Below are 27,466 nucleotides of genomic sequence, written 5' to 3' on the forward strand. Positions count from 1 at the left end.
GGATAATTATCAGATATGGCCAGACCTATGTGCGGTCTTGGGTATGAGAGTTTGTTGACCAAACTGGAGTGGTCCAATGAAGAATTGGCGAGGGCCAAGTTAGAAATTGAGAGGGCCACGTTGGAGAACTTGAAATTAAGGAAAGAGCTGGCGATGTTAAAAGGAGAGGCTGGACGTTAAAAGGAGAGGCTGGACGAGTAAAGCCAGTGTCTGACGAAAAATCAAGCGAGTGGAAAATTGTGAGTAGTGTGAAGACAAAGCTGGTGGTGAAGAAGCACACGAAGGATACGACAACAACGACAACAACAGCTAAGTGTACCAACCCGTTCAGTCCCTTGATAGACGAATTGGACGTTAGTACAGTCAGGGGCAGGGATGACAAGGAAGGTATAAAAACTTTAATTGTTGGTGACTCACAGGTAAGGTACATGGACAGGGCCTTTTGTGGTAAAAACAAAAATAGGATGAGGGTGTGTTTGCCAGGAGCTGGGGTGGGGGATATAATTGACAGGATGGACAATATCTTGTCTGGTAATGGGAACAAACCCATTATCTGCCTCAGTGCAGGAGGCAATGATATTGGCCGGTGTAGGAGCGAGGAACTTCTTGATAAGTTCAAGGCAGCCATAGATCGTATTAGGACTAAGGGAGGGATCCCTATCATATGCGGTGTCCTGCCTAGAAGGAGAGTTGGCAGTGAATGGTTGTCAAGGGCAGTTGGTGTTAACGACCGTCTTGACAGATATTGCAAGTCAATATCAGTCCCATTCATTGACAACTGGGACCTTCTATGGCAGAAGGGACCTTTATGCTAGGGATGGGGTGCACCTGTCTAGGGATGGAGTAGCAACCCTGGCTGGGGCTCTAGAGGGGGCAGTTCAAAAGATATCGAAGTCTTTAAACTGCTAAGAGAACATATGGGCACGGGGGTGGAGGAGACTGCAGTGGGAGCGGGTAAACAAGGCGAAAGATTACAGGGAAGTAGTGTTAGGAATGATGACAAAACTAAATTAGACAGGGAGTTTAAAACTAAACGCGGTAAGGGGAGGACTCAGAACACGACTAACTTAAATGTATACTACGCGAACAGTAGAAGTATGAGAAACAAAATGGATGATATTAAGGCCTTGGTATGTACCGAAGAAATCGATATAATTGCATTCACTGAAACATGGATCAACCTAGACACACGTGAATTACCAGTCGAATACCAAATTGCGGGTTACAAACTGTTCCATACCGATAGGCAGACCAGGAAAGGAGGCGGAGTAGCAATCTATGTTAGGGATAATCTGAAGTGTGAAATAAATAAGGAAATAAAAACTGAGAGGAATACAGAAACAATTTGGATAGAATTAAGCGACGGTCGGGAAAAATTAATCACAGGAGTAATATATAGACCCCCCAATCTTGATAGCGTCAATGAGCGACTTATCTGGGATGAAATGCGCAGGGCTTCCATACACAACAAAGTCTGTATAGTAGGCGACTTTAACCTTGGCCAAATAGATTGGACCGACCTTACGGGTAACTCAGAATCAGAGGATTTTCTCGAGACGATCCAGGACTGTTTCCTAAGTCAACATATAACCGAACCCACATGGGGTAATAATATATTGGATTTAGTTTTGTCAAACAGAGAAAACCTCATTAGCAATGTCGAGGTAGGGAATGAACTTGCAAACAGCGATCACAAAGAAATTCGATTCCAGTTAGATTTTCAGGGCAGACGTAAGGAAAATTCCACTAAAGTACCAGATTTCAGAAGGGCAAACTTTGACAGTTTAAAGAGGCAGCTGAGAGAGGGGTGTCGTGCTTGGCGTGAACCTGACAGATGACACCGACCTGATAACGAGATCGAGATTGCCGAGTTCGACAATTTAAATAGTGAGTTACTTAATGCACAAAAGGCAGAACATACCATACAAAAAACTCAGATCAGACAACAACGACCCTAAATGGATAATAATTATTTAAAGAACATCATTGGCCAAAGGAAGGCTATAGGTAGAAGGATAAATGGTGGCGAAATTCACCTCCGGACTATTATAGGGTATTGGCGAGTAGGGTTAAAACCGAGATAAGGAAAAGCCAAGAGGAATAATGAGGTAAGGATAGCAAGGGAGGCGAAGACAAACCCCAAAGGATTCTACCAAATGTATCAAACTAAAACACGAGAAAAGATTGGACCAATACGGTCAGACTCCGGCTCACTGATAACGACGGAGAAATGAGCAATAATTTGAATAAATATTTTTCAACAGTTTTCACCACCGAAAATTTAAACATGATACCCGAGGCACCGACTCTATTCAGAGATAGTGAAGAAAACAAATTAAGTGAGATAGTAGTGACTAGTAGCGATGTTAGTAAGCAAATAGACAAACTAAAGCCTAATAAGTCACCTGGTCCCGATGAGATATTTGCCAGAGTATTAAAGGAATGTAAGGAAGAGCTTAGTATGCCCTTAGCAAAGTTGTTTAACATGTCCTTAAAAACAGGTGTAGTACCAGAATCCTGGAGGATAGCGAATGTAATACCGATTTTCAAGAAGGGGGATAGATCACTATCTTCTAACTACCGCCCAATCAGTCTAACATCAATAGTAGGCAAATTACTGGAAGCAATCATTTCAAACTCTATTCGAAATCACCTGGAGAAGCACAGATTGATCAATTTCCCAGCATGGCTTCACAAGCGGACGTTCTTGCCTAACTAATCTATTAACATTCTTTTCATCAGTTTTCGAATCAGTGGACGAGGGGCACAATTATGATGTGGTATATCTCGACTTTAGCAAAGCCTTCGACAGAGTCCCCCACGAAAGACTAATTAGAAAGGTAGAAGCTCATGGCATCAAAGGTGACATCCTTAAATGGATTAGGGCGTGGTTACAGGACAGGAAACAGCGAGTGAGCATTAACGGCACTAAGTCCCATTGGAGCAACGTCACAAGTGGAGTTCCCCAAGGCTCAGTACTTGGACCATTATTGTTTATTATATACATAAACGACATAGATATCGGCATAGACAGCAACATAAGTAAATTTGCTGATGATACTAAAATAGGACGTGTTATCAAATCTGACGAGGACTCGGCAAAACTACAGGAGGATCTAAACAAATTTTTCGAATGGTCTGAAAAATGGCAGATGAAATTCAACATCGACAAATGTAAAGTACTCAGTATAGGAAATGTAAACAGGGAAACCAGATATCAGATGAACAACGATGCTATAGAGAAATCCGACTGCGAGAGAGATTTAGGAGTAATGATAAGTAGGAACCTTAAGCCAAGTAAACAATGTGTTTTTGCTCGTAACAAGGCTAATAAAGTACTTGGGTTCATACAAAGGAATGTTAGTTACAAGACTAGCGAGGTCATCCTAAAACTGTATCTTGCTCTTGTGAGACCACACCTGGATTACGCAGTTCAGTTCTGGTCACCGTATTACAGAATGGATATAGAATCCTTGGAAAGAATTCAGAGGAGAATGACAAGACTAATCCCGGGCATTAGGAACCTTGAGTATAGAGACAGGTTAAAGCATCTTAATCTGCACTCCCTTGAGAGACGTAGAGCGAGGGGCGACCTGATAGAGGTGTATAAGTGGAAGGCAGGGCTAAACAAAGGGGACATTACAAAGGTACTCAAATTATCCAACCAGGAGCGAACTCGTAACAATGGTTTTAAATTGGACAAATTTAGATTTAGGCGTGAAATAGGTAAACACTGGTTTGGAAACAGAGTAGTGGATGAATGGAACAAGTTACCAAATATCATCATTAACTCGAATACGTTGAATAGCTTCAAACATAGGTTGGATGCTCATATGAGCAATAGGGGTTGGGTGTAAACGGGACTGCCCAGTATGGGCCAATAGGCCCGCTGCAGTTTCCTCCATTCTTATGTTCTTATGTTCTTATGACACTGAAGGCAGGATGCTCGGATTAAAACTAACAAAAAGAGGATATATAACATACTTAAAAGATAAAGAACGACAGGCAAGAATAAGATTATGAAAAATAAAACGTTTTAAGAACCTTAGCATAAATAACAAAAGAAAGATTTATATTGCCCTTGTCAAATCAATTATGGACTACCCACCCATCCCATTGAACACCCTTAGTAAAACGTGCATTAAAAGGTTACAAACAGTACAAAATATAGCCCTCAGATTTATATATAACATAAAATATACAGACCACATCAATAATGAACAGATACACAAGAGAGCAAACCTCTTAGCAATCAATGTAGATATACACAACAAAGCTGTAAATATTTGGAAAAAAGTGACTGAACTTAACACAGAAACATATCAAAACTGGATAAATAATATAGACAACGAAGAATTCCAAGAACACAGTTGGTTTAAATCAGCCAGGAAGAAAGTAATTGAACCATCTCCTGCCCCAATATACATATAAAACATTAATAGAGAGAATAAAAGATGAGAGTGACCTACCAGCTCCACAAGAACCTGGCAGGCCTCTCCATACAGTGTACCTTTAGACTAACATAACTAATATTTAACATTTAACATTTAACATTTAACATTGAACTAACATCTTAGTAAAAAAAAAAAAAAAATGTGACTACCCTCCCAGCTACACAAGGACCTGGGCGGGCTCACTAACTCAAAAAAAAAAATAAATAAAAAATAAATAAAATAATAATATTAATAATAATAATGTGATTACCCTCCCAGCTATATCAGCCAGGAAGAAGTAATTGAACCACCTCCTGCCTCAATATACACATTTCTACATAAAACATTACTAGAGGAATAAAGATGAGAGTGACCAACCAGCTCCACTAAGAACCTGGCAGGCCTCTCCATACAGTGTACCTTTAGACTAACACAACTAACACTTAACTAACACCTCAAAAAAAAAAATGTGACTACCCTCCCAGTTACACAAGGACCTGGGCGGGCTCACTAACTCCAACAATAATAAAAATAATAATAATAAGCAGCATTATATAAATAAACCAATATTAATACAAAGGTCTGACGACCCAAGGGAGCAGAACAAAGACAAAACACCAATAGGAAAGATGAATCGATCTGGTTGAGCCCAGATTCTTTCTACTCCTACTGTATTTCAGTTTCACCACTTTTCCTTCAACCCCTAATAATCTTCTTTCACCTCTTAACTAAAGACTTCGTATCGTATCGTAAATTATATTCAGTACGTGTCAACCCCCTTCGAGAATGGCATCAGCGAATCTGTCACAGCGAGGGAAAGGAAAGTTTACAAGCGATGGATATATCTATATTTTTGACAAAGTCGGTGCTGATCAAGTCACAGAATTTTGGAGATGTGAAAAGAGGCGGCAGTGCAAAGCAAGAGTTCATGTAAAGGTTGGAGAAATTATCAAATTTATCAATGTTCATTCACACGCAGCTGACGCAGCTCAAGTGGTAAAGCAAGAAACTATTACGAAGTTAAAATCTCGGGCTGCTGAAACGGTGGAACAAACTAATCAAGTTATCAACGAATGTGTAGGAAATCTGACACAAGCATGTCAAGGAGTCCTGCCCACTCACGGTGCTCTACGCAAACTTGTGCGAAGGAAAAGAAAGGAGGTCAGAAGCTGCTCATCGAAGACTGCAAAATGAACTTGGAATGCAACAGCCTACTGTTTGGAAATTTATTGATGGTTTGAAAACAGTCCAACGTGGAAGAGACCTATATTACGAGCAGCTGATCGCAGGGCAAGAGCCACCTGTCAAGTTGAAGAAATACAGACAAGCAGATGAAAGAATTAAAGCAATTGTCAGTACATTTGAGAGTCGAAATCTTGTAGAATATCTTAGGGGAATTGCCCATAACTTTTCAAAGATTTTTGCAGTTGAATCTTGTTTTTTTTTAATCAATAAAGACATTTTAGCATGCTTATTTTTTACCAACAATAATTTTACTAACAACATAACTTTTCATAGATTTTTGCATATGTATCTTTTATTATTTTATTCCAATAAAGTACTTCATAAAGAAATTTTTATCCTTTTTTTTATCACACTTTCATCAATTTTGTCAACAAAAAGTTCCATATGGCGGCCAGTCGGCCGCGGCGAGTTTCCCGCGGCCAGTTGGGCTGCGGCCAGATGGCGGCGGCCAGTTGTCCTAGACCCAATACCCGGATATATGATGAGGATTCTGAACAATTACCGTCAAAAGTGTTTGATAGGTATACATATAGTTATCTGGTGATGCATGTGTCAGTGTAGAGTAGTGAGTGAGGGACGCCACACCACTCGCCTCATTATTCCATCAGCTAATCCTGGATGGTCTAGCGTTAATCGTCTCTCTCAACACCTTTCCTCAGAGCTTTGACTAAGTTGAAAAGTTCTCTGGCTGCAGTAAGGGGACATACTAAATCGGGTCTGACTTGCTCATTATTAACTGTTGTTGACCACCCCACTAGTCTTGCTCCCTCAATAAACTATTCCGCACCCCCAGCCTACTCAGGATTTCAGCTCATCACTGCACCTGCGGCTTGCCGCGCCGAGCAGTGCTACGGTCAGTAACCCCTAACTTGGCTGGCAGGCAATTCTGTATCACCCTTGTTCCTAGACTGGCTTAGGTTTATCTGAGTCTGTGTTATTATCCAGGTCAGGTGGAGTGATCATTTTCGTGTTGTTGACTTCACATCACCACCACTTTGGAAGGAAGAGTTAAGTTCTCATTGTAAACAATGTGTCCCAAACACTGGACGAGTTGACGGTTCTGGGTAAACACAAGAAATACACTCTACCACGTTCGTAAAGTGACACGGTATTTATAATTTGTAATAAAAGTTTAAAGTCCTGATATAATAGTCGAGATAACTTTATTTCTCTGAAACAAGACCGCATTTGCAATGACGTCACTAGTTTCAAACACCGTCGGGCTGCAGCCGTAGATAGTAGAAAGGATGGCCTCTTCAGACCCCAAATTCCAAGTTCAGGTAAATTTTAAGGATTTTTTTTATGGTCTAAGTCATGGACATTTCGTAAGTGAAGAAATGTGCCGTGAAGAGCAGCTTCAAACATAGGTTGGATGGATATATGAGCGATAGGGGTTGGGTGTAAATGGGACTGCCCAGTATGGCCTGCTGCAGTTTCCTCCATTCTTATGTTCTTTTAGACATAAAAAACTCCCATGTTCACACCAACTCAGCTGTCATGTATTCTTACCTGGTAGACTTTCTCTTTCTTTTTTCCAGTGCATTTACAGGGTATATCAGTACTAGATGGAGATACGAGTAAATTTAGAAGTGATGACATTGTCTGGACTTTGTTTTGATAATGACTGATGCTAGGTAAACATGACAACATAGTGCTGCCATTGTGTTCTGGTGATTCACTAATGAACCACTGGGATATATCATCATTTATATTAATTAATGGGTAAAATTTTACTTTAACTACCCTAAGTATTTTGATGTTTAGATTCGAGATTGGCTACAGTATATTGGGTAAATTTTAAGTTTTGGTTATCCCTGTACTTGGATATGCAGACTATGTTGCTGTTTTTCTGGTGGTTTGCGATGTGTTATGAACGATTTAGACCTTCATTTTTATCGGAAATCACTAGTTTTGAGTTATTACCACCCCCCCCCCCTTACTGGTGTATGTTAAGCTAATCTTGTAACTCATCATACCCTAACCTAACATGTGACCTGTATTTCCTTATGTGATCGAAAAATGTTTTGCGACAGAAATCCTGTAGAGATAATGTGTCTTATTATTTAAAGTACTTAATCCCATTATTAGAATCTTAAGGTTCCTCAGATGACCAAAACAATACCAATATTGTTTGGAATGTTTATCTAATATACTATCTAATCTAATATACTATAGGAATAGCCGTGTGTGTATGTGTGTGTGTTCTGGGCAACGGCACAATTGTTTTTCATCAAACTTGGTGGAAAAATCGCAAAAAAATTCGTAGAGTGGAACAAACCTGGTCCCATATCGATGGTTTCTTTAGGAAGGCATTAATTAACCATTTTATTTACACTGGAAAACGATGCAAGTCTACGGACTTGGTGCACCCTCATTCGCTGTACGCTGTCAAACTTTCACCGGGCACGAAGGGCCCACGTTCACTTGTACTATACTATAGGAATAGCCGTGTGCGCGTGTGTGTGTGTGTGTTCTGGGCAGCCGAAACGGCACAATCGTTTTTCATCAAACTTGGTGGAAAAATCGCAAAAAATTCGTAGAGTGGAACAAACCTGGTCCCATGTCGATGGTTTCTTTAGGAAGGCATTAATTAACCATTTTGTCGCTGTACGCTGTCAGCCGGACGGCGGTTGCGCGCTAGCCAAGCACGAGCGTTCAAACTTTCACTGGGCACGAAGGGCCCACGTTCACTTGTACATACTGTAGCTACTATGAAATTTGTTGTATGGGCAGCTAATATCCATTGAATTAGTCTATGTGCTTAGTAATATTTATAGATTCAAAATAGTATAACTACATCGCACAATAAAGCAAAATTAATTTTCTAATTTTTATTTACTGAGCCGATCAGCCGAGAAGGTTGGTAACTACAGCTGCCTCCCCAACCAGTGACGTCACAACCAATCACAGAGCTTTTCGCAGTCACGTGACTTTCTAGCAACTTTAACTTTTATTTTTGACACCTTTGGCCCAATTTATTTAAAAATATCATTACCATTGTGAATTTAAGAGTTTTCTTTACCCATTGACCTGCCACTTTACGAAAAAAATTCCGACCGTCAACTCGTTCGTAACATTAAAATAAATTCAGAGACTTTGTAGTTGGGGTCTATAGCGATTTTTTGTTTATGTATTTTATGTAAGGCATCAACTACCTAAATACCTCCTGCGACAAGACATAGTAACTTTTAAAAGATTCATATGTCTCTACCGCCTTGTGTTCAGTTAACTCACACACTGGTGCAGGACTCCGGCCAGTCTGCACCAGACCCTATAGTGTGACGATACAATTGTACAACACTTACAGCACATATACCGAAAGAACAACCTTTATAAACTATCATAGAGCCACTGAGTACCACACTATAATTTTATATACAATTTGCCCAGCGATGGGCTAGTTTATTGGGCACTCCATTGCATCCTGTGCAAGGAGTAGCGCAAAAAGCGCTTACAGCGCCCAACAGGGAAGCATGCAGGGTTCATGTTTGCCGAGTCAACTTATGCATTTAAGGGCGTCAGTGCCTGAAGGGCCATGGATTTCATCGGCAAGTTGTGATCCTCCAGGTAAGCTGACTAGCCTCTACAGCTGTCAAGGTCACCCACTCGTGAACGACACACTATACGTACAGTACATCTTCGGTATACAGAGGATAACAACAGCTTTATTTGTACCTTCACAACAACACGTTCATAACCTACAATAACCTGATGATGTTAGTCAAGAAATAGGTCAAGGTGAATCAAGAGTAAATTCAAGAGAGTGACATAGATAGTAACATCATTTATAGAAAACATTGTTTATATACGGTATATGTTTGTTTCCGGAACTTTGTGGTCGCATACAATGGCTATTGGGGGAGATACTCATGAATACTACCATTAACAAGGACACTACACTAGAGAGGTGACCTAATGTACACCCAAACATAATCCTGGACAAATACCATATACAATATTAAATTAGTGAGGCACAGGTAATCTGGATGACAGAAGTATACCATGATACCACTAAATATGTTGTCACGAACACACCATTATGACGTTCACAACAAACCGCCGCCTACATAATCTTGATAACACATCATTAAACATATACAAAACCAGAGTAAATCAAAATTAATCATGTTCGAACTCATGCTGATAACTTGATGAAGAAGGAACATTAGAGGACTAACTACGTCACATTACATAAATTCCACTCGATTACACTAACAATTAAGCGTCGAAGGGTCTTGCGGTTTTACGAATGCCACTTTATTTGCCAGAAGGCACAGTATAACTGTGAACAAGACTTACCCATCCAGACAACTGCCACACAGCCAGATACCAGAGGGTAACTGATGACCACAGGTGAGCCACACACAGAGGGCCACATGTGCCACCAGCTGATGTCTCTAAGGGTGACTTTACACACGCTCTAGTGACGTGATTCTGGGTTAAGTTGTGGGGTACGGGTTGTTGGTTCACACTCAGGATGGGATGGAGAAAGGAAACTCACAATGTGCTCTCTGTATACATGTTGTATTGGATGTACAATGCAGCTTGGTGCTGGGAAGGCAGCATGGTTACAAGCGTTGAGTAGAGAGAGCTGGTTGGTGAGGGTGCTCAGAGGAGGACAGCTTGTGGGTCGCCATGCTCGCCGGCGGGAGCGAGGGCCGCCAGGCAGCGGCGGAGGAGGTAGTGTTTCTTGCTGCGGCTGTAGCTAGAAGGCAGGTCATCACGAGGTCAGGTCTTATATAGAGGAGGTAGGCGTGGCTTAACAGTTGACCTCCGTCATGTAAGGCGGCGCTGGTTGACCTAGACCACGAGGCATACACTGGGGAATTCGCGGGGTTGGCTACTCAGCGACAAGCGTTTGTAGGGGAGGAATCCACTACAAAGTAACCTGGTTTTGAGCCAGGCTAAGATAACGTGGTTTTGGAGCAGCCTTCTACTGCAGTACATGGTCAAGTGAGTATTGGGTAGGTGAGAGTTGGGTAAGTCTGTTGAGTATTTGTTAGGCCAGGTGAGTGTTGGCTAAGTCAGGTGTTGGTCGGCCAATATTTTCCCGGATATTCCCGTGACGTCAACAAACCCCGGGACGCAGCGCATTACTGTATAAGTAGGAAGAGCCTCGCCACCTGCCGCTCATATACGTCACGCAGTATACAGTAAATGACGTACAGTAATTACCTCTCGTAAGTGGATAATAAGCGTATCCTATTCTATTCAACTTTCTTTAATTAACTCATTACTGCCATTGTGGCAAAAATATTTGTAAATGGTAATAGTTTTCCCACACGTTAGTATGGCATCGGGAGCCACCTACGATAATACTCTATATAAACGGAAATATATATCGTATTCCCTCAACACATAGAACATTAAGTGCGTATCTTCAAAGCGTCATAAATTGAATATTAACTTAAGAATATTATAAATTATGATTAGAAATGGGAGTGACCAGCTCGTAGTGCACATACAGGAACTCAACCACCTTCCACAACATAATAATCAAGCATACACTACAACACAGTACTATTTACACAGTACTACCACACGACACTATCACACAACACACACGCAGGAAAAAATTGATGGAAAATTATTATGGAATCTTGTCAGTTATCACGTCCATTTTCAGTCAGAACCTCCGGAGGTCTAAGCAAAATCAATTGTACAGTCCTAAATTTACCAAAGTGTGACAGCCTATGTACAGAACCCTTAACATACTCATCGGCAATATAAGTTAAACCAAACCGATCACACATCTCTTTGTGTACATGCATTAACATAAAATATCTACAACAGTAATGTGATAACTGACAGATTCCATAATTTGGCATTATTTTTTTTTCTTGCGTGTCACTCTTAGACTACCGTACCTTTAGTTAACCTTAGTAATGATCTTATTCTCGCAAGGGCCAGGCCCAGCCTACATGAATTTCAGCAGTTCTCTGCCACTTGCCACTAACAGATTTTATAATTTTGCAAAGTCAATGCCAGGTTTGGTTCGTAATCCATGCAAATTCTCATAATATACTTTTCTACATTGAATATTGTTTGTGGTAAATATGAAATAAATGGACAGTACACCATACTTGTTTGTCAACTTCAGTTAGGGTTGCCATATCTGAACATTAAAATAATGAGGACGTTCCCGAAGACATCCTGCTCCCCCCCACCCCCTCGCCTGGCACACACTTTGGCGCTATGTAACCTTGATGCAGCCGTGACCGTTTTATGCTCTGGAAAAGTACAACAAATCGTAAGCACTAGCTGTGGCAACAAGCGACAAACCCACAACAAAGACTTAGATTAAACACTGTCACTGCAGGTTAAAGACTGGCCAACCACCGGTCACCGTCACAGTTGTCAACACACGTAAATAATAAAGCGAAAGTGGCTAGATTATACTTGAAAATAGCTAAAATGCTACAGTGTAAATACAAAGCCATAAGAAAAAAATGGTATACTTTCTTAATTTATGGCTGTAATAGCACTAAATACAAACAAAATTATAATAATGCACGTGGCTGAAGAACAAGGAAAAGCAGTACATGGAACTACAGGCTAGCCCAAAAACTGCAAGCAGCTAAGTTGACAACACCGTACAGGTGTACGGTACAGGTGACTTATCAGCTGACGAAAACTGAACGAGATCTCTACTGTTTCCAGCTCCCCTCTCTCTCTCTCGTCATTACAGTTTCATGTTTCTTTCCGTGGAGAAAATGATGGAAGCTGAAATTCCGGACTTTTGAAGAATTTTAAAAATTACTTCCGGATGAAGATTTCGAGACCTAAATGGAGGACATGTCCGGGAAAATACGGACGTATGGCAACCCTAACATCTGTGACAAACCGCTTCCTACGGCCTGAAATAGTCCTTGACAAAACTCGGCATGGCCACCTCTAATACTTCCCAATAGTTGGTAACAGTGACAAGACCGACCACTCAAGCGGCTAAAGGCTAAAAGGACGATTAGAGGCGAAGAGGATAATAACAACAGAAAAGTATAGTACTCGCCCATTAAAAGCTGAGGCACCACCGTGTTGTGAGTGTTAGAATGTTATCTTACTACCTAAAACAACATGTTCAGATGCTACATAAAGTTGTTACACAATTTTATTCAATTATGTAACACTTGAAGGACGATTATTGCTTAACATTATTTTACAATAAGTATATTATTTATATTACAATGAGCAAAAAGTCTACCTATTATATGTGTACATAAACCTATACCATGATAAATAATCTACGAAGTCAAACTGACTATACTCGAACACCGGCTGACTCCCTCATAGTGACGATAATGGAATGGTGCATTTCCATTCAGATTTTAATTCAGGTTTCCTAAAACAAAATAATATTTTCGTAAAACTGTAGTTTATTTTTTTTAAATAAGGATAAAGCAAAAAACTTTTTGCCATGTTTATATTTTAGTAGTGACAACTTGTTTCTGTAGCTTATCGTAAGAAGCGACTACAGTACTGTCAAGGTGGGAATTTTGAACCTATATTTAGCAATCCATGCATCGAAATTGCAAGAATTTTAGGCTTATTATAATTTCCCAACGATAAACATCAACAGAAAAGGGTTACTTATATATATATATATATATATATATATATATATATATATATATATATATATATATATATATATATATATATATATATATATATACTCTGTATAAATGATAGCTCCATATACTGTATTATGGGTGGGCTATTCTCTGAAAAAAATGTACTCCGAAATTCATCTCCACTACTTAATCTCCTCTGAAATAGATTTTTTAACTATCATTTCAATATACGACAATAACAATGAGATTCAGTATGTATTTCGATTACACGTATTAATTTGTAGAGTATATTTGAGTTAGTTATTGGTCTGCTCCAAGCGTGCGCTGTGTTGAGGGTTCGCTGGTAGAGTTTACTAACGTTGCGGAAAGTCTACCTACCATCAACAACTGTTGTTTGAATGTCTACTATAGTTATGTTTATACACGTATTCTTTTAAAAATAAGTCATGCTTTAATGTCTTTTATGTGTCTTTTATGACCATAAATGGTCACTCCAGGGTCACCAATTGCAGGGTTATGGATATTGGTTCACACTCAGGATGGGATGGAGAAAGGAAACTCACAATGTGCTCACTGTATACATGTTGTATTGGATGTACAATGCAGCTTATTGCTGGGTAGGTAGCATGGTAATAAGAGTTGAGTAGAGAGAGCTGGGTGGTGAGGGTGCCCAGAGGAAGGACACGCGGCTTGAGGGACGCCAAGGTCGCTGGCGGAACGGCAGCCGCCAGGCTGGCGCTGAGGAGGTATTGTTGGGTACGAGATTGTTTGGTTCACACTCAGGATGGGATGGAGAAAGGAAACTCACGATGTGCTCTCTATATACATGTTGTATTGGGTGTACAGTGCAGCTTGGTGCTGGGAAGGCAGCATGGTTACAAGCGTGATGTAGAGAGCTGGTTGGTGAGGATGCTCAGAGGAGGACCAGCCTGTGGGTCGCCATGCTCGCCAGCGCGAGCGAGGACTGTCAGGCAGGGGGAGGAGGAGGTGTTGCTGGCTGGTTGGTGGAGGTAGGAAGAGCCAGGTCACCACGAGGTCAGGTCTTAAATAGCGGGGGTTGGCGTGGCTTAGTAGTTGACCCCCGCTCCGTGGTGTATGGCGGCGCTGGTTGACCTAGACCACGAGGCATACACTGGGGAATTGGTGGGGTCGGCAAGGCAGCGACAAACAGCGTTTGTAGGGGAGAAATCCACTACAGTATTGCTTGCTGGTGGCACTGAGTAGAAAGAGGCTGGTCGGTACGGTACGGAGTCATTAGTTATGAGGTGAAAGAAGATTATTAGGGGTTGAAAAGTGGTGAAACTGAAATACAGTAGGAGTAGAAAGAATCTGGGCTCAACCAGATCGATTCATCTTTCCTATTAGTATTTTATCTTTGTTCTGCTCCCTTGGGTCGTCAGACCTTTGTATTAATATTGGTTTATTTATATAGTGCTGCTTATTATTTTTATTTATTGTTGGAGTTAGTGAGCCCGCCCAGGTCCTTGTATAACTGGGAGGGTAGTCACATTTTTTTTTTGCTAAGGTGTTAGTTGTTAGTTGTGTTAGTCTAAAGGTACACTGTATGGAGAGGACTGCCAGGTTCTTAGTGGAGCTGGTAGGTCACTCATCTTTTATTTTCTCTATTAATGTTTTATGTGTATATTGGGGCAGGAGATGGTTCAATTACTTCTTCCTGGCTGATGTAGCTGGGAGGGTAATCACATTATTATTATTATTATTATTATTATTATTTGCCACAGCGGTGTCAGGCCTTATAAGGCGGGGGTAGGCGTGGGTAGATAGTTAACCCCCGCTCCATGGGCGGCGCTGGAGGCGTAGGCTGGGGAATTCGAGAAGGTTCGGTGCTTGTAGGGGAGGAATCCACTACACCGTGTAAACAATGACATTTCAAACCACGCCCTGCAAAATACAGTATACTTAGCAAATGCTACAGCTTCTGAGAATGCGGGGGGGGGGGGTTTACTACTAAGAGCAGAGACGTTACCGAGAACAAATTCTGGCTTGAATGTCATGTACACTAATAATGACACTTTCCTTGATAAGAGAGAGGAAATTGAAACACTGCTGAAGGTACATCAACCAGATATTGTAGTTGTAGAACTCTGTTGCACAAGAACAGGAGAATCGACCCAGAGGAATGTGAGTTCAGTATTGCTGGATATGACTCATTTACGAATCTTTCTCAAGAAACTTGCAAGAGAGGTGTGGTTATCTATGCTAGGCTCTAAGCAGTGCTTAGAGTCAGCCAGGCGAGGGTACAGGGAGAGGATGTTTTTGAAGAGTCCAAGTGGTGTAAAATTAAATTAAAGGGAGGAGACTTATTTTATCATCGGGTGTATGTACAGATCCCCAAACTGTGGCCCACTAAATCAAAGGAACTTAAGAGCCTTAATCGACAATGCGGCGATGCTCAACCCTAGCCACCTCCTTATCATGGGGAACTTTAACTATGGCGACATCGACTGTAGAAACGAGTTCACCCCAAATGACTTGAATAACCCTGCTACTCTTTTTGTAGAAACTCTGAGAGATAATTTTCTGTTCCAACATGTTAGAGACCCGACACATTACAGAGGGGAGCAAACACCCAAGCCACTAGACCTCATCATAACAAACGAGGAGGGTATGGTGGCCAAACTGGAACACCTTGCCCCAGTTGGCACCAGTCACCATATAGTGTTGTCATTCAGATTTAACTGTTACCTAGTTCAAAATAAGGCCAGGCCAAGGTACAAATATTATAAGGGAAATTACAACGGGATGGGGGAAGAGATGAGGGGTATCAACTGGCCTGGCTCATTAAGGCACAAGATCGCAGACACTACGCTGAATATCATAACTAACAAAGGGACCTAATTGATCGATAATTATATACCCAAGACCAAACCCAGTGCCTCTAGGAATACGAAGGGATCCCTACACATGAAGCATGCGGCAGTCGACAAAGTTAATAAGAAAACCCAGAAATTCAAGACGTGGGTTGGGTCAAACGATGAGCAGGACAGGAGGATGTATGCAAGAGCCAGAAACCAAGCAAAGATAGAGTGTAGAAAGGCTGAAAAGGAGTTCCAGAGGCTGGTTGCAAGCGAGGTCTAGTCAAACCCAAAGGCGTTTTACCGCTATGCAAAGTCGAAATTAAAAACGCGAGTAGGAGTATCAGACCTGAGGCTTGAAGATGGTAGTTATGCAGATTCTGACCAGGATAAAGCTGAGGCATTGAACAGCTTCTTTTCCTCGGTATTCGCAAGAGAGGATGCGATTAACCTTCCTGCGTTTGAGGACAGACGGTTCGACACAGCACTGACCCACATTGTGTTCACAGAGGAGGGCATTAGAAATAAACTGTCAAAGCTAAAGGTCCATAAGAGTCCCGGCCCTGATATGGTGCATCCTAGAGTGCTAAGAGAGTTGTGCAACGAGCTTGCCGAGCCCCTGAAGATCCTGTTTTGTAAATGCCTGGATGAACAAAAGGGTCCCCAGTGAATGGAAAGTGGCTTATATGCCTGACGTTGTACACTCCTCCATACAAATGTTTGCCGATGACGCCATGTTATTTCTCGACACGACTTACTCCAAAAGCTACGACAAGCAGTTTCTGCATTCAGAGCTACTGCTTCACACCAGCCTCCTCGGCGCCCTGAACACATCCCTCCTGCACTACTCACTGCCGAGTATGTTTTTGTCAGGCATGATGCTCACCGCAACCCACTACAACGCCCCTACGATGGGCCCTTCCAGGTTGTTACTCGTTCAGCGAAGTTCCTGACGATTATCCGGAATGGCAGACACGACACCATCAGCATAGACCGAGTCAAACCGGCCACCTTACCCGTTGGGCCCCAGCCCAGCAGCACCCCCAACAAACTACGCCTGCACCAGTCTACCCGCAGCAACACCCCGCCCACGACATTTCTGGGCACCCTCTTTTCACCCTCAGGTACCCCCTGTTCCTGTCCTGCACCCTGCTGCTGTCGTGGAAGCCAGTGTATGCCCAATGTACTTGCTAACAGTGTAACAGATAATACTAATCATATAATACGTCCGAAGCGAGTCTGGTCCGCTACATAAATTGATGGCTGGAGTCTGGAGTGGACGCTGGCAGTGTTCGCCGCCTGGTGCTCCCGTCAACAAACGCTAGGTCAACGATAGGTAAGTATTTTGTATTACTATGTAATGTAACCCGTAATAAATGGAAAATTGTGCTTTAAACAAGTATTAAATAACAAAGAACCTTAATCTGCATGAATAAATAAATATTCTTCATGGCTGTCCGCTGGTTTTGATACAAAAATAGTTTTTTTTGTGTGTTTTATGGTGTTTTACTAAAATTTGACCTTCATTTTTTGTGCCCATAAAACACATACACGCACATACAAAAAGAAATGTAATGTAATGTAACCTAACCTCACCTCACCTCACTTCACTTCACATAACCTAACCATTGTTTGGAGCTTACCTGCTACTGTGGTGGAGGATACAGTTGGGCGATCTGGTATGCTTATGGTTACAGACAAGAGGGTAAATTTATATTAGTGCACTGTTCTTTCGGTATTATTTTCTTTACACACCGTTCATTCCTACCACTAATCTATTATCATATTTGAATAAGACGTCTAATTATAAGATCATTTTCATCTATTACATTACCGGCGGAAATGTATAATAACGGAGATAGCTCTTCCAAAAATTTTTCTATTTTCTTCCATTAACATCCCACCATTATCATCTGCCTCTCCTCCAACACTGCATGTCTCCTGCGTCCCCTTCATAAATCATCCTGCGCATGTGTTGCTGTACATGTCACGCGGCCAATCAAAAGCCTTTTTTATTTTGAAACCAATTACCCCGTAATGGTAAAGAAAAAAAGTGAGATCGTGTATGTAGGTGCGCACATGTGAAAACATATTGTCATTACTCTGCATAAGAATATGAAAGCAACACTTATTTAGTGCTCATACATGTTTTAATTAATGTTTCTGAATTTCTTTTTGATTGAATTATTGTTTATGTGTGCAATATGAACAATACAATTCATTAATAATACGTAGAATATTAAAACACACGAGGAGATGAGACGGCATTGTTTTCGTTAATGTTTACAAAACCAGTTACTGATTGGTTCTACAGTACATATAAAACTGAAGAAAATATGACTCTGGTTGTAGCTGTAGTAAACTTAATAAAAAAAATTATTATGGTTGTTTTAAGTAATGTTATTTAATGTTAATAAGTGGAACAATGGAAGTAGCTAACTATTAATGGTAAATTAAAAAAGTGAGAGCGCGTATGTACTAAGTGAGCACATGTGAAAACATATCGTTATTACTCTACATAAGAATATGAAAGCAACACTTATTTACTGTTCATATATATTTTAATTAATGCTTCTGAATTTAAAACAAAAATTCTACCCCCCATTGGTGGTAAAGTTCAAGACATAAGGACAGCAAATGTTGTTGTGTGTATTTTTACTTGGGTGACGAAGTTGCCAAGTCATCAGGTTCAACTCTAGCTGAATACGTAGAACATAAAAACTTTTTCTGTGATGTTTTTTTTATTTTATTTAACTTTATCTGTGTTATTTTCGTTGGTTTATTAGAATGTTGCTTTTTTACAGGTAGTAATTCGCCAAAAAAGTAGGGTAAATAAGGCAAAATTTAGCCAAACATCGAAAGTACCAGACTAAAATTAATTTTCTCCATAGGAAGTTGTAATTTAAATTTGGAAGATTTTAATTTTGCGAGATTTTTACAGTCTAAACGGGTGTCCAAATATGAGAGCCTACTGTAAATAGGTGTCCAAATATGAGAGCCTACATATAAAGAAACAAACATTCCTGCACTTTGAGACCAGCAGACAACCTTTAGCAATTCCTCAATAGATGGCGCTGCCGCACCACTGCCATCAGTAAACAAACCGCACAGCAGCAAGGGTTTATCTTTATTTTTTTCGCAATATATCAACAATATTAGTTAAATCAATAGTTTTATAGTATTGTATAGAGAATATTTGTAATTGTTAAGTACTGTAATGAGGTAACAGTCTTTGTAAGGGGCTGATTTCAGTTGACCTTAAGAAAACCTCTGCTACAATTATCAACTAGCATCCTGGAAGACGCTTGGTAATTTTCAAGGTATATTTTTGTCATAAAAAGTGCGTCTTTCATGCCGAAAAATAGGGTACTGTAATTGGATTACATTATTCTTATCCTGAAATTGTTTTATCTTTAATAATAATGATATATTATTTTATGCAAAGTATATTTTGAAACTTTCAAAATACTTTACTGAAGTGTATAGTAAATACAGTAAGTCCTCGCTTAATGTTGCCCCCGGCAACGTTTTTTCGTTATAACATCGCTACCATTTAGATACCCATGATTCAGATAACGTCCCACCGATTCAGTATAAAGTTGTCACGAACTACTTTGTATGGTGCATCACCCTCTCTCATCGTGGCGCGGTACGCTCTCATCCTCGGAGCATCATGGCGTCCCCAAGCATCACCAGTCTTTATTAAGCTACCACTGTGTTCGTGCATGTTTACTGTAAGTGTTTTTGCTCTTAATACTGTACTGTACTGAAACCATTCGAAATGGCTTCCAATTGCCCATCAAGTGCTACTGATGCTAGTGTTGTGAAGAAGCAAATAAGACTATTGGCCTGCTACGAAAATGGAGGTTTTAACCCAGGAAGAGGAAAACCGCCGGGTCTCAGTGACTCGCCATCCTCCACCTCCTCCTCTCCCGCCCTCCTCCGCTCCACTACCCACCACATACGCGATCCATCGGAGAGTATAATGCAAAATGATTTAGTTTATTTATATATATACAGTACAGTAAGATCTTGTATTTCGCGAGTAATATAGACTGGAAAAATTGCGCCAAATTCAAATTCACCAAATGCAAATACACCTGTACAGCTGCTCCCCGACTTAAGACGGGGTTAGGGACCCAAATTCATGTCGTAAGTCGAAAATGCAAAAAATTATACATAGAAAATCTAAAATGAAATACTGTACTACAGTAAAAGTACAGCTCCTCCCCGACTTACGACCACCTGCACTTACGACCTGCCTCAGTCATACCAAAATTTGGTCAAATTATGCTGGAAAAGCTAGATAATGATGCCTAAAGTCATGTGGAATGGTTAGAAAGTGGCAACTCAAGTCTCAAGTTGGCAGAATCATTGGAATCGTTGTATGGCCTCTGCGTTTCTATGGAAACCAGCCCAGTGTTTTAAATCCAATGTTGCCACAATCTCTGCATGACCTGGGAGACATATCACTCTGAATTTGTTTCATGTAACTTTATTTTGTTATTTCCACCTCTTTTTTTTATAATAAACTCATGATTATATAATACTGGATAGGTAGGTGAATAGAAAAATGGAATTCAATCATATATTTTATTTTATTTACTTGCATGTGGCAATTCTAAATGGAATGCGACATAGAGAGAGGCCTCTGCTGCACAGCAAACATGCTGCAGTGAGTGTCAGACATCATTTACATAAAACAATTTACATTTACATAATTCTACACTATAATTTTACTATTCATTGTCCTCAATTATGTAGATATTATTCACTGAGGCACTTTTTAGGAGTCGACACATGACACATGCTTTCGGGTAAGGCACAAATTTATACAGTACCTGTACAGTTTTACCACCAATCCGCTGTCACACTGCCACCACCACATCATGTTCTGTTGGTACAGTTCCCTAAAATAATGAAAATTTTAATATATTTACACTATTTTTAAAAGTCTTTGCTGTGCTTCAGTAGTTTTGAAGGGTGTGGTATTGTTGAAAGCAGGGAATCGGGCACAGAGCAACGTCACACTGAGTACACTGATAGCAAGTGTCTTTGCGTACTTTGGCGGGAATTTCACTCGTACGGCACACATGACATTTTTCTGGGAATACAGCTATGCCCCAGTGGAAGGAATCGCTGAAGGGAAGTGTTTAGTGTTGCCATATCTGAACATTAAAAAAAGAGGACGTTCCCGAAGACATCCTGCCCCACCCACCCGCCTGGCACACACTTTGGCGCTATGTGACCTTGATGCAGCCGTGACCGTTTTATGCTCTGGAAAAGTACAACAAATCGTAAGCACTAGCTGTGGCAACAAGCGACAAACCCACAACAAAGACTTAGATTAAACACTGTCACTGCAGGTTAAAGACTGGCCAACCACCGGTCACCGTCACAGTTGTCAACACACGTAAATAATAAAGCGAAAGTGGCTAGATTATACTTGAAAATAGCTAAAATGCTACAGTGTAAATACAAAGCCATAAGAAAAAAATGGTATACTTTCTTAATTTATGGCTGTAATAGCACTAAATACAAACAAAATTATAAAAATGCGCGTGGCTGAAGAACAAGGAAAAGCAGTACATGGCACTACAGGCTAGCCCAAAAACTGCAAGCAGCTAAGTTGACAACACCGTACAGGTGTACGGTACACGTGACTTATCAGCTGACGAAAACTGAACGAGGTCTCTACTGTTTCCAGCTCCCCTCTCTCACAGTCTCTCTCTCTCTCCCTCGTCATTACAGTTTCATGTTTCTTTCCGTGGAGAAAATGATGGAAGCTGAAATTCCGGACTTTTGAAGAATTTTAAAAATTACTTCCGGATGAAGATTTCGAGACCTAAATGGAGGATATGTCCGGGAAAATACGGACGTATGGCAACCCTAGAAGTGTTGAGCAGTCGGTCGCAAAGGAAGTTCACTACCACATCTAGGTCTCTGACGAGGCACTGCATTAGTCTCTAAAAGCTGCCTTACCACATTCAATGAAATCTCGTGGAGTGTAGGTTTTTTACCTGTCTTCACTAAATGAAGAGTGTGCATTCAGAAGGGACATATCCAAAAGATGGAAGAATAGTTTTTTGTACCATTTCACGGTCTTACATGTACAATCTATACTGGAGATCATGCTGTCAGACTTGTCAACCAGACACATGTTGGAGGTGTAGTCTGTGACACAGTAGGGCTTGTGGAGCCTCATCCTGGTCTTGGGGTTGATGTTGTGGGTGATGGAATGATGCATTTGGTGATGGAGTCATGTGTATGGTGTCAGGGTCATTGACATCATCAGAATCACTCAAATCACTGTCTGTTCCTAATGGCTCCTCAGCATCACAAGGAGCATCTTCATCAAAGACAATAGAGTTTATTTTGGCATTACTGATAGCACGATCATGACAACATTCTTGCAGAGTGGGACAGGCGAAGGTACTGGCATGTTGCCAAGAAACACGAAGCCTTGTCACATGATTGCCTGCAGGGGTGTATGCCAGACAACTCAAGTTGTTTATTTATAGCTCTAGGGCTCATAGAGTAGGTTGGAATTTTATAATTTTCAAGGACATTAATATACACACTAAATCTGGGTGTCCCTTACCTTAGTGGACGTTAATCTACACCCCAAACCACGTAGGAGTTAAACAAATGATGATAAGGGGAGTAACACACATTTGGTAATACTATACAGTACCTGTTTCTGTATGATATAGATTGTTGAAAACTCTTAGTTAACTGTACAGTGGTCCCTCAGTTAATGAGCACAATTCATTCCAGAAGGTTGCTCATTAACCGAAAAACTTGTTAACCGAAACCATTGTTTCAATGGGTTTTTGGGTAATTGGTCTCAGCTCACCGAAAATTGCCTAAAATCAACAAAAAGGGTAGTAAAGTACACTTACTTTGAGGTGTGTATGTAGAAGGCTCCTGGATGATGATGATGGGAATTAGAATGGGGGTGGAGGAGAAGGGAGAAGAGAAGGCATTGGGGTGGAAGAGAAGTCACCCCATGGCGCCATTTCACCCATAAAATTTTAGTTCTCTTGGTGTAATTCAAGATTATTTTCTTTAAATCAACACTGCACTGCATTATATATTGTCAATATATAAAATAAATTTCAAATTGACCAATAATTTGCTTGGAAACACAGAAAAACAGCATTTAGTTGAAGAGGTCTCAAGCAAGATGTTACCTCCACTGAAAAGACACAGAGAACTGACGCCTGTATGGTGTGTTGACAGGCTGTTTGGCACGCAAAAAACTAGCTTCCTATGCTTCAATTGTTAAAATGACTAAAAAAAATTTAAAATAAAATTTTTAAAATTACTGAATAGTACAAACTTCTTGATATTTACTAAAATAGTAAGGAATTTAAGCCCTAGAACCGATTACTGTATTGGCGGACTTATACTACAGCTGGTGGACCGCCAAATGCAAGCGAAAACATGTGGAGGGGCGCTGGTTAAAAACTCATTAATCGAGGGATTGCTCGTTAACCGAAGTTAAGAATCTCATGGAAGGTAATTCGTTAACCGAAATCTCGTTAACCAAGGCTCTCGTTAACCGAGGGATCATTGTACAGTATACAGTAATGAGGTGCCTGACTTACATGTGAGAGTCAAATGAAACATGCCATTTTTATAAAAGTAGAAGAATTTACATACTGTACAGTATTATTAATAGTACAATTTACTATTGCTTCAGATGAATGTTTTGAAGCAATGGTAGACACAGATCCATGTGACAACAGTATGGCATCAGAGCTGGGAGAGGATGGTGGAGGAAATGGTCTGACAACCCCACAGCTTCAAGTTCAAGACCAGTCCCAGGAGGAGTACTACACAAGTTATGAGGATGTGGAGGTAAGTGAAAAATCAATGAGTTCTTTTCCATTTAGGCTGGCAAACAAATTGTTGTTTATTTTAGAAATGTACCATGCATTAGTACTGTTAACTTTCATTTGTACAAGATATGCTGTAAAATTTTTCACATCAATAAAATGAATGATTCCAAGATTTTTCCCTTTTTCATAATTTTACATAAGTGTTTCCACTTTGGCTTGGTTTCTACTCCAAAACTTTACATATGATAGTGGTCCTCATACCAGGTTAAAAAAGGCAAAATAATGCACAAAATGTACTATTACACTACTGTCTAATTTCTTCAGTATAGACATCTTTTCTAAAATAGTTAATGTCACATGCTTACGTTTTGCCACATCTTTTGGGGTAAATTATACTGTAAGTAATTAGAGGTAAAATCGTGGCAACAGCCACTAGAAATAAAAGCTATGACACTGTCCCAACCTATTGAAGCTGCCTGACTATTGGGTCCTGGATTATCCGGGTCCAACCTGTATAACGTAGGTCTATGGTAAACTTGTACAGTACAGTATTCACTTTGTTTCACTAACTGTTGCACTTTTCAAGAATGTGTGTTCCGACTTATAGCAAGGTAAAACTGTAACTTAAATAAAAAAAATTTTATTGGTCAATACTGTATTCAGAATTTTAAGCATACCTGTATTTTGAACTAAATACTGTACTGTACTGTACAGTTTTTACACAAATAAATGAATACCATTGTTTTAAAGAAGCACTCATAATTTTTAAGATTTTTTTTCCTTTGAATGCCCTGGCTCTGGTAAACTAAGAACAGTTCTCTAAAACTTTCATAAAAGAATTTTCATTAAGGTTTACTGTTTTATGATTGAATAACATTTTACTGTATATAGGATATAAGTACAGTATGGTCATATTTACTGGTTTGGGTAAGTATTATCATTGATTGCTTTTTACAGATCCACAGATTAATGGTTAACGACTCACCACGCACCAAAGCATATGCTAATGCTATAAGCAGCAACAAACACTTGTTCCAGGGAAAGATTGCCATGGATGTTGGAGCTGGCACAGGTGAGTCAATACTTGTACGGACACTTCCCGGTTTATGGAAAGGTTCCTGTAAGCAGAATTTTCAGTAAACCGAAAATGACCCTTCCATAAGGTAAATATGTACTGTACCCTGTACTGAATCACAGATGGCATCTCACAAGGGAATGCAACCAGCCACCTTACATATAATCCTCCGCAAATGGTGTTGTTATGCCTTACTAGTTACCTTCCGTAATAACATGAAACTTGCACAACCCAAAAAATTTTATAATGGGACTTATGGAAGTTATTCTGTATCCTCAAATTTCCGTAAACCGAGTGTTCTGTAACCCGGGGAGTGTCTATATAAAAAATTATACAAAATTTTCCGAAGCACGTAATAAATCATACTGTTGATTTTGCATTGTTACTCATATGAATTTCACATCTCGTTACAGTGTGCAAAGTATCAAAGCTCATTAATATATCAGAGACACCACAGCAAAAATTTCATGAAGCTCTTGGACTAAGTTGAAATTAGGCATACATAATGCCAATGTTTTTTTTTTTTTTTTTTAAATACTGATAGTGTAACTCTGTTAATTAAAGTTTTTAGGGAAAAAGAAGGGCACCAACTTAGATATGAGTGATACTTTCAAGAGATTGAAGTCCGTACAGTATATCTTTGTGGCAAAACTGTTATCATAAAGCATGAAAATATTGTATTAACTATCATAGCTTACAATTTTTCTTTTGAGGATGATATACGGTATTTTAATCATCAGTATATCACTTATAGTACAAGGCTGGGTACTACAGACAGTACAATAGACCCTCACCAACCGCTTATTCCCCTCCGTGGATTCCATGTATCCACGGTTTTCACTGTACTACAGTATACCATTTCACCAATCACAGTATTTAGTTTTATGTATCCCCGGAATAGCATGGCGTCTTTATCCCTCTGCGGTCGAATGTATTGTTTCCATAAATGTGAGGAATAAATAAAAGAAAAGAAAAAATACTGCATTGTCATTTGGCAATCGTTTTACTAGGGACACGGGAGACAGGAGTGTGTTCTCCTTACCCTCCCACAATCATGGGCCAACTCACGCAGATGTAAGAAATGTTTACTCTCCTTTATGATTTTGACCTTATGATAATAATTTTTTTTATTTATTTATTTATTGTTATTTTTTCACATTCTGAATGAATGATTGTGTGCATTTAATTGGGAATTTTTTGGAAGAAAGTTGAGTACTGTGTATCTACCTAAAACTATGGGTTGAAAAATAACAATAACACAGCTTGGCCTGGTGTGGAGAGCATAGGTGCAGTCTAACTTGCCAACATGCCAAGTCCACACATATGTTCACTTCACACCCATGCTCTTCATTTTTTTTTATAGCAACATGCCATCTTCTGTCCATGGAGATGTACTGTAAAATTTATGTAGTGATATCCCCATTTGCCGGAACAATTGGTACAGAGCACTTCCTGGGATGAGAGATTTGGCAACGACTTTCTCAAACCCGAAAACCCTTCAGCCTGTAATTTTTTCAGGTACTGTACACTGTTGTGGAACCAGCTGCTTAAAGTTACTTTACTGTAGTTTCACTTATGCAATTTGTTTCACTTATACAGGGTATTTATGTGCACAGTTACACTTAAAACTGGCATTTGTTTTTTGGTTTATTCACTGTCGGAATCGAGGTTATGGTGGCAGATCGGGGGTTACTATTAATTCTGACTGAGGACAGAGAATATTTCAACAATGAGGGCGAATAAATCACTGCTGCTAGAAGGGTACTTTTTTCTTGGTATACTGACATTGGCTTGAAAAAATTTGAGTTTTAACTTGTTTAAGCTGTGCATGTTAGTGGTTGATCACAATGGCAACGTAAGTCTCTCGTCACTGGGTAGTACTTTTACAATTCTACACCACTTTGAAATTTCATCCGTAACAATTTTGCACCTCCGATAACTTGACCTTGGAATCTTCACACTCATCCTCACTCTCGTCTTCATCTGTTTCTGGTGTTTGTAACACTAGTTGCAATGTCTTCTTCTGTTGCATGATGGTAGCCTGTGTCATCAACATCCATTTGCAACCACTCAGCAATTTCATCCTGGCTATATCCCTCTCACCACCTCTATGCAAGAAGGTTAATAAAATCATCCACTCCAAAACCAGGGAAGTAAACCTCAATATCAGTGCCTCTAATAACACATTCCATGCATTAGACAAAGTAGACACAGGCACTTGTTTTCAAGACTCAACAAATTTGAAGATAATGTTACACAAAAATTTTTTTTAAATTTTGTAAGGTGCAGGTCCCTCTTGTTTCATTTAAAATTTTTTCATAATTTGCAAGTAGGATCAGGGACTCATTCACTGGGTTTTTTTTACAGTACAGACCCTTTCAGAACTTGTTTACACTTTCGTTCATTGTCTGCAACACAAAATTTGTGTTTGAAGGAAGGAACATCACTTATATTCTCCCATCATCACTACACAGCTCCTTCA

General features: G+C 40.0%; 2 protein-coding genes across 4 annotated transcripts in view; one reads left to right on the forward strand and one right to left on the reverse strand.

Annotated features, from left to right (window-relative positions):
• The window catches only part of LOC121862348, a 42,451-nt gene extending 29,693 nt beyond the window's left edge, over positions 1 to 12,758 (reverse strand). Inside the window, exon 1 of one of the 2 annotated variants that reach the window (XM_042360578.1) lies at positions 12,688 to 12,758. In XM_042360578.1, coding sequence (XP_042216512.1) covers positions 12,688 to 12,691 — 4 coding nt within the window. In that variant the 5' untranslated portion in view covers positions 12,692 to 12,758. Of the gene's footprint in view, positions 1 to 9,977; positions 9,997 to 12,687 lie in introns of those variants that run through there. The other variant, XM_042360576.1, reaches the window with a different exon arrangement.
• Positions 12,759 to 17,268: 4,510 nt separating this feature from the next.
• Positions 17,269 to 27,466, forward strand: part of LOC121862350 (protein arginine N-methyltransferase 1-like) — a 22,849-nt gene continuing 12,651 nt past the window's right edge. The window contains exons 1-3 of one of the 2 annotated variants that reach the window (XM_042360580.1): positions 17,269 to 17,401; positions 23,771 to 23,928; positions 24,867 to 24,981. In XM_042360580.1, coding sequence (XP_042216514.1) covers positions 23,788 to 23,928; positions 24,867 to 24,981 — 256 coding nt within the window. In that variant the 5' untranslated portion in view covers positions 17,269 to 17,401; positions 23,771 to 23,787. Of the gene's footprint in view, positions 17,402 to 23,770; positions 23,929 to 24,866; positions 24,982 to 27,466 lie in introns of those variants that run through there. The other variant, XM_042360581.1, reaches the window with a different exon arrangement.

The sequence above is a fragment of the Homarus americanus genome, unplaced genomic scaffold, assembly GCF_018991925.1.
Source record: "Homarus americanus isolate GMGI-L3 unplaced genomic scaffold, GMGI_Hamer_2.0 scaffold31037, whole genome shotgun sequence".
In the NCBI taxonomy this organism is placed as follows: domain Eukaryota; kingdom Metazoa; phylum Arthropoda; class Malacostraca; order Decapoda; family Nephropidae; genus Homarus; species Homarus americanus.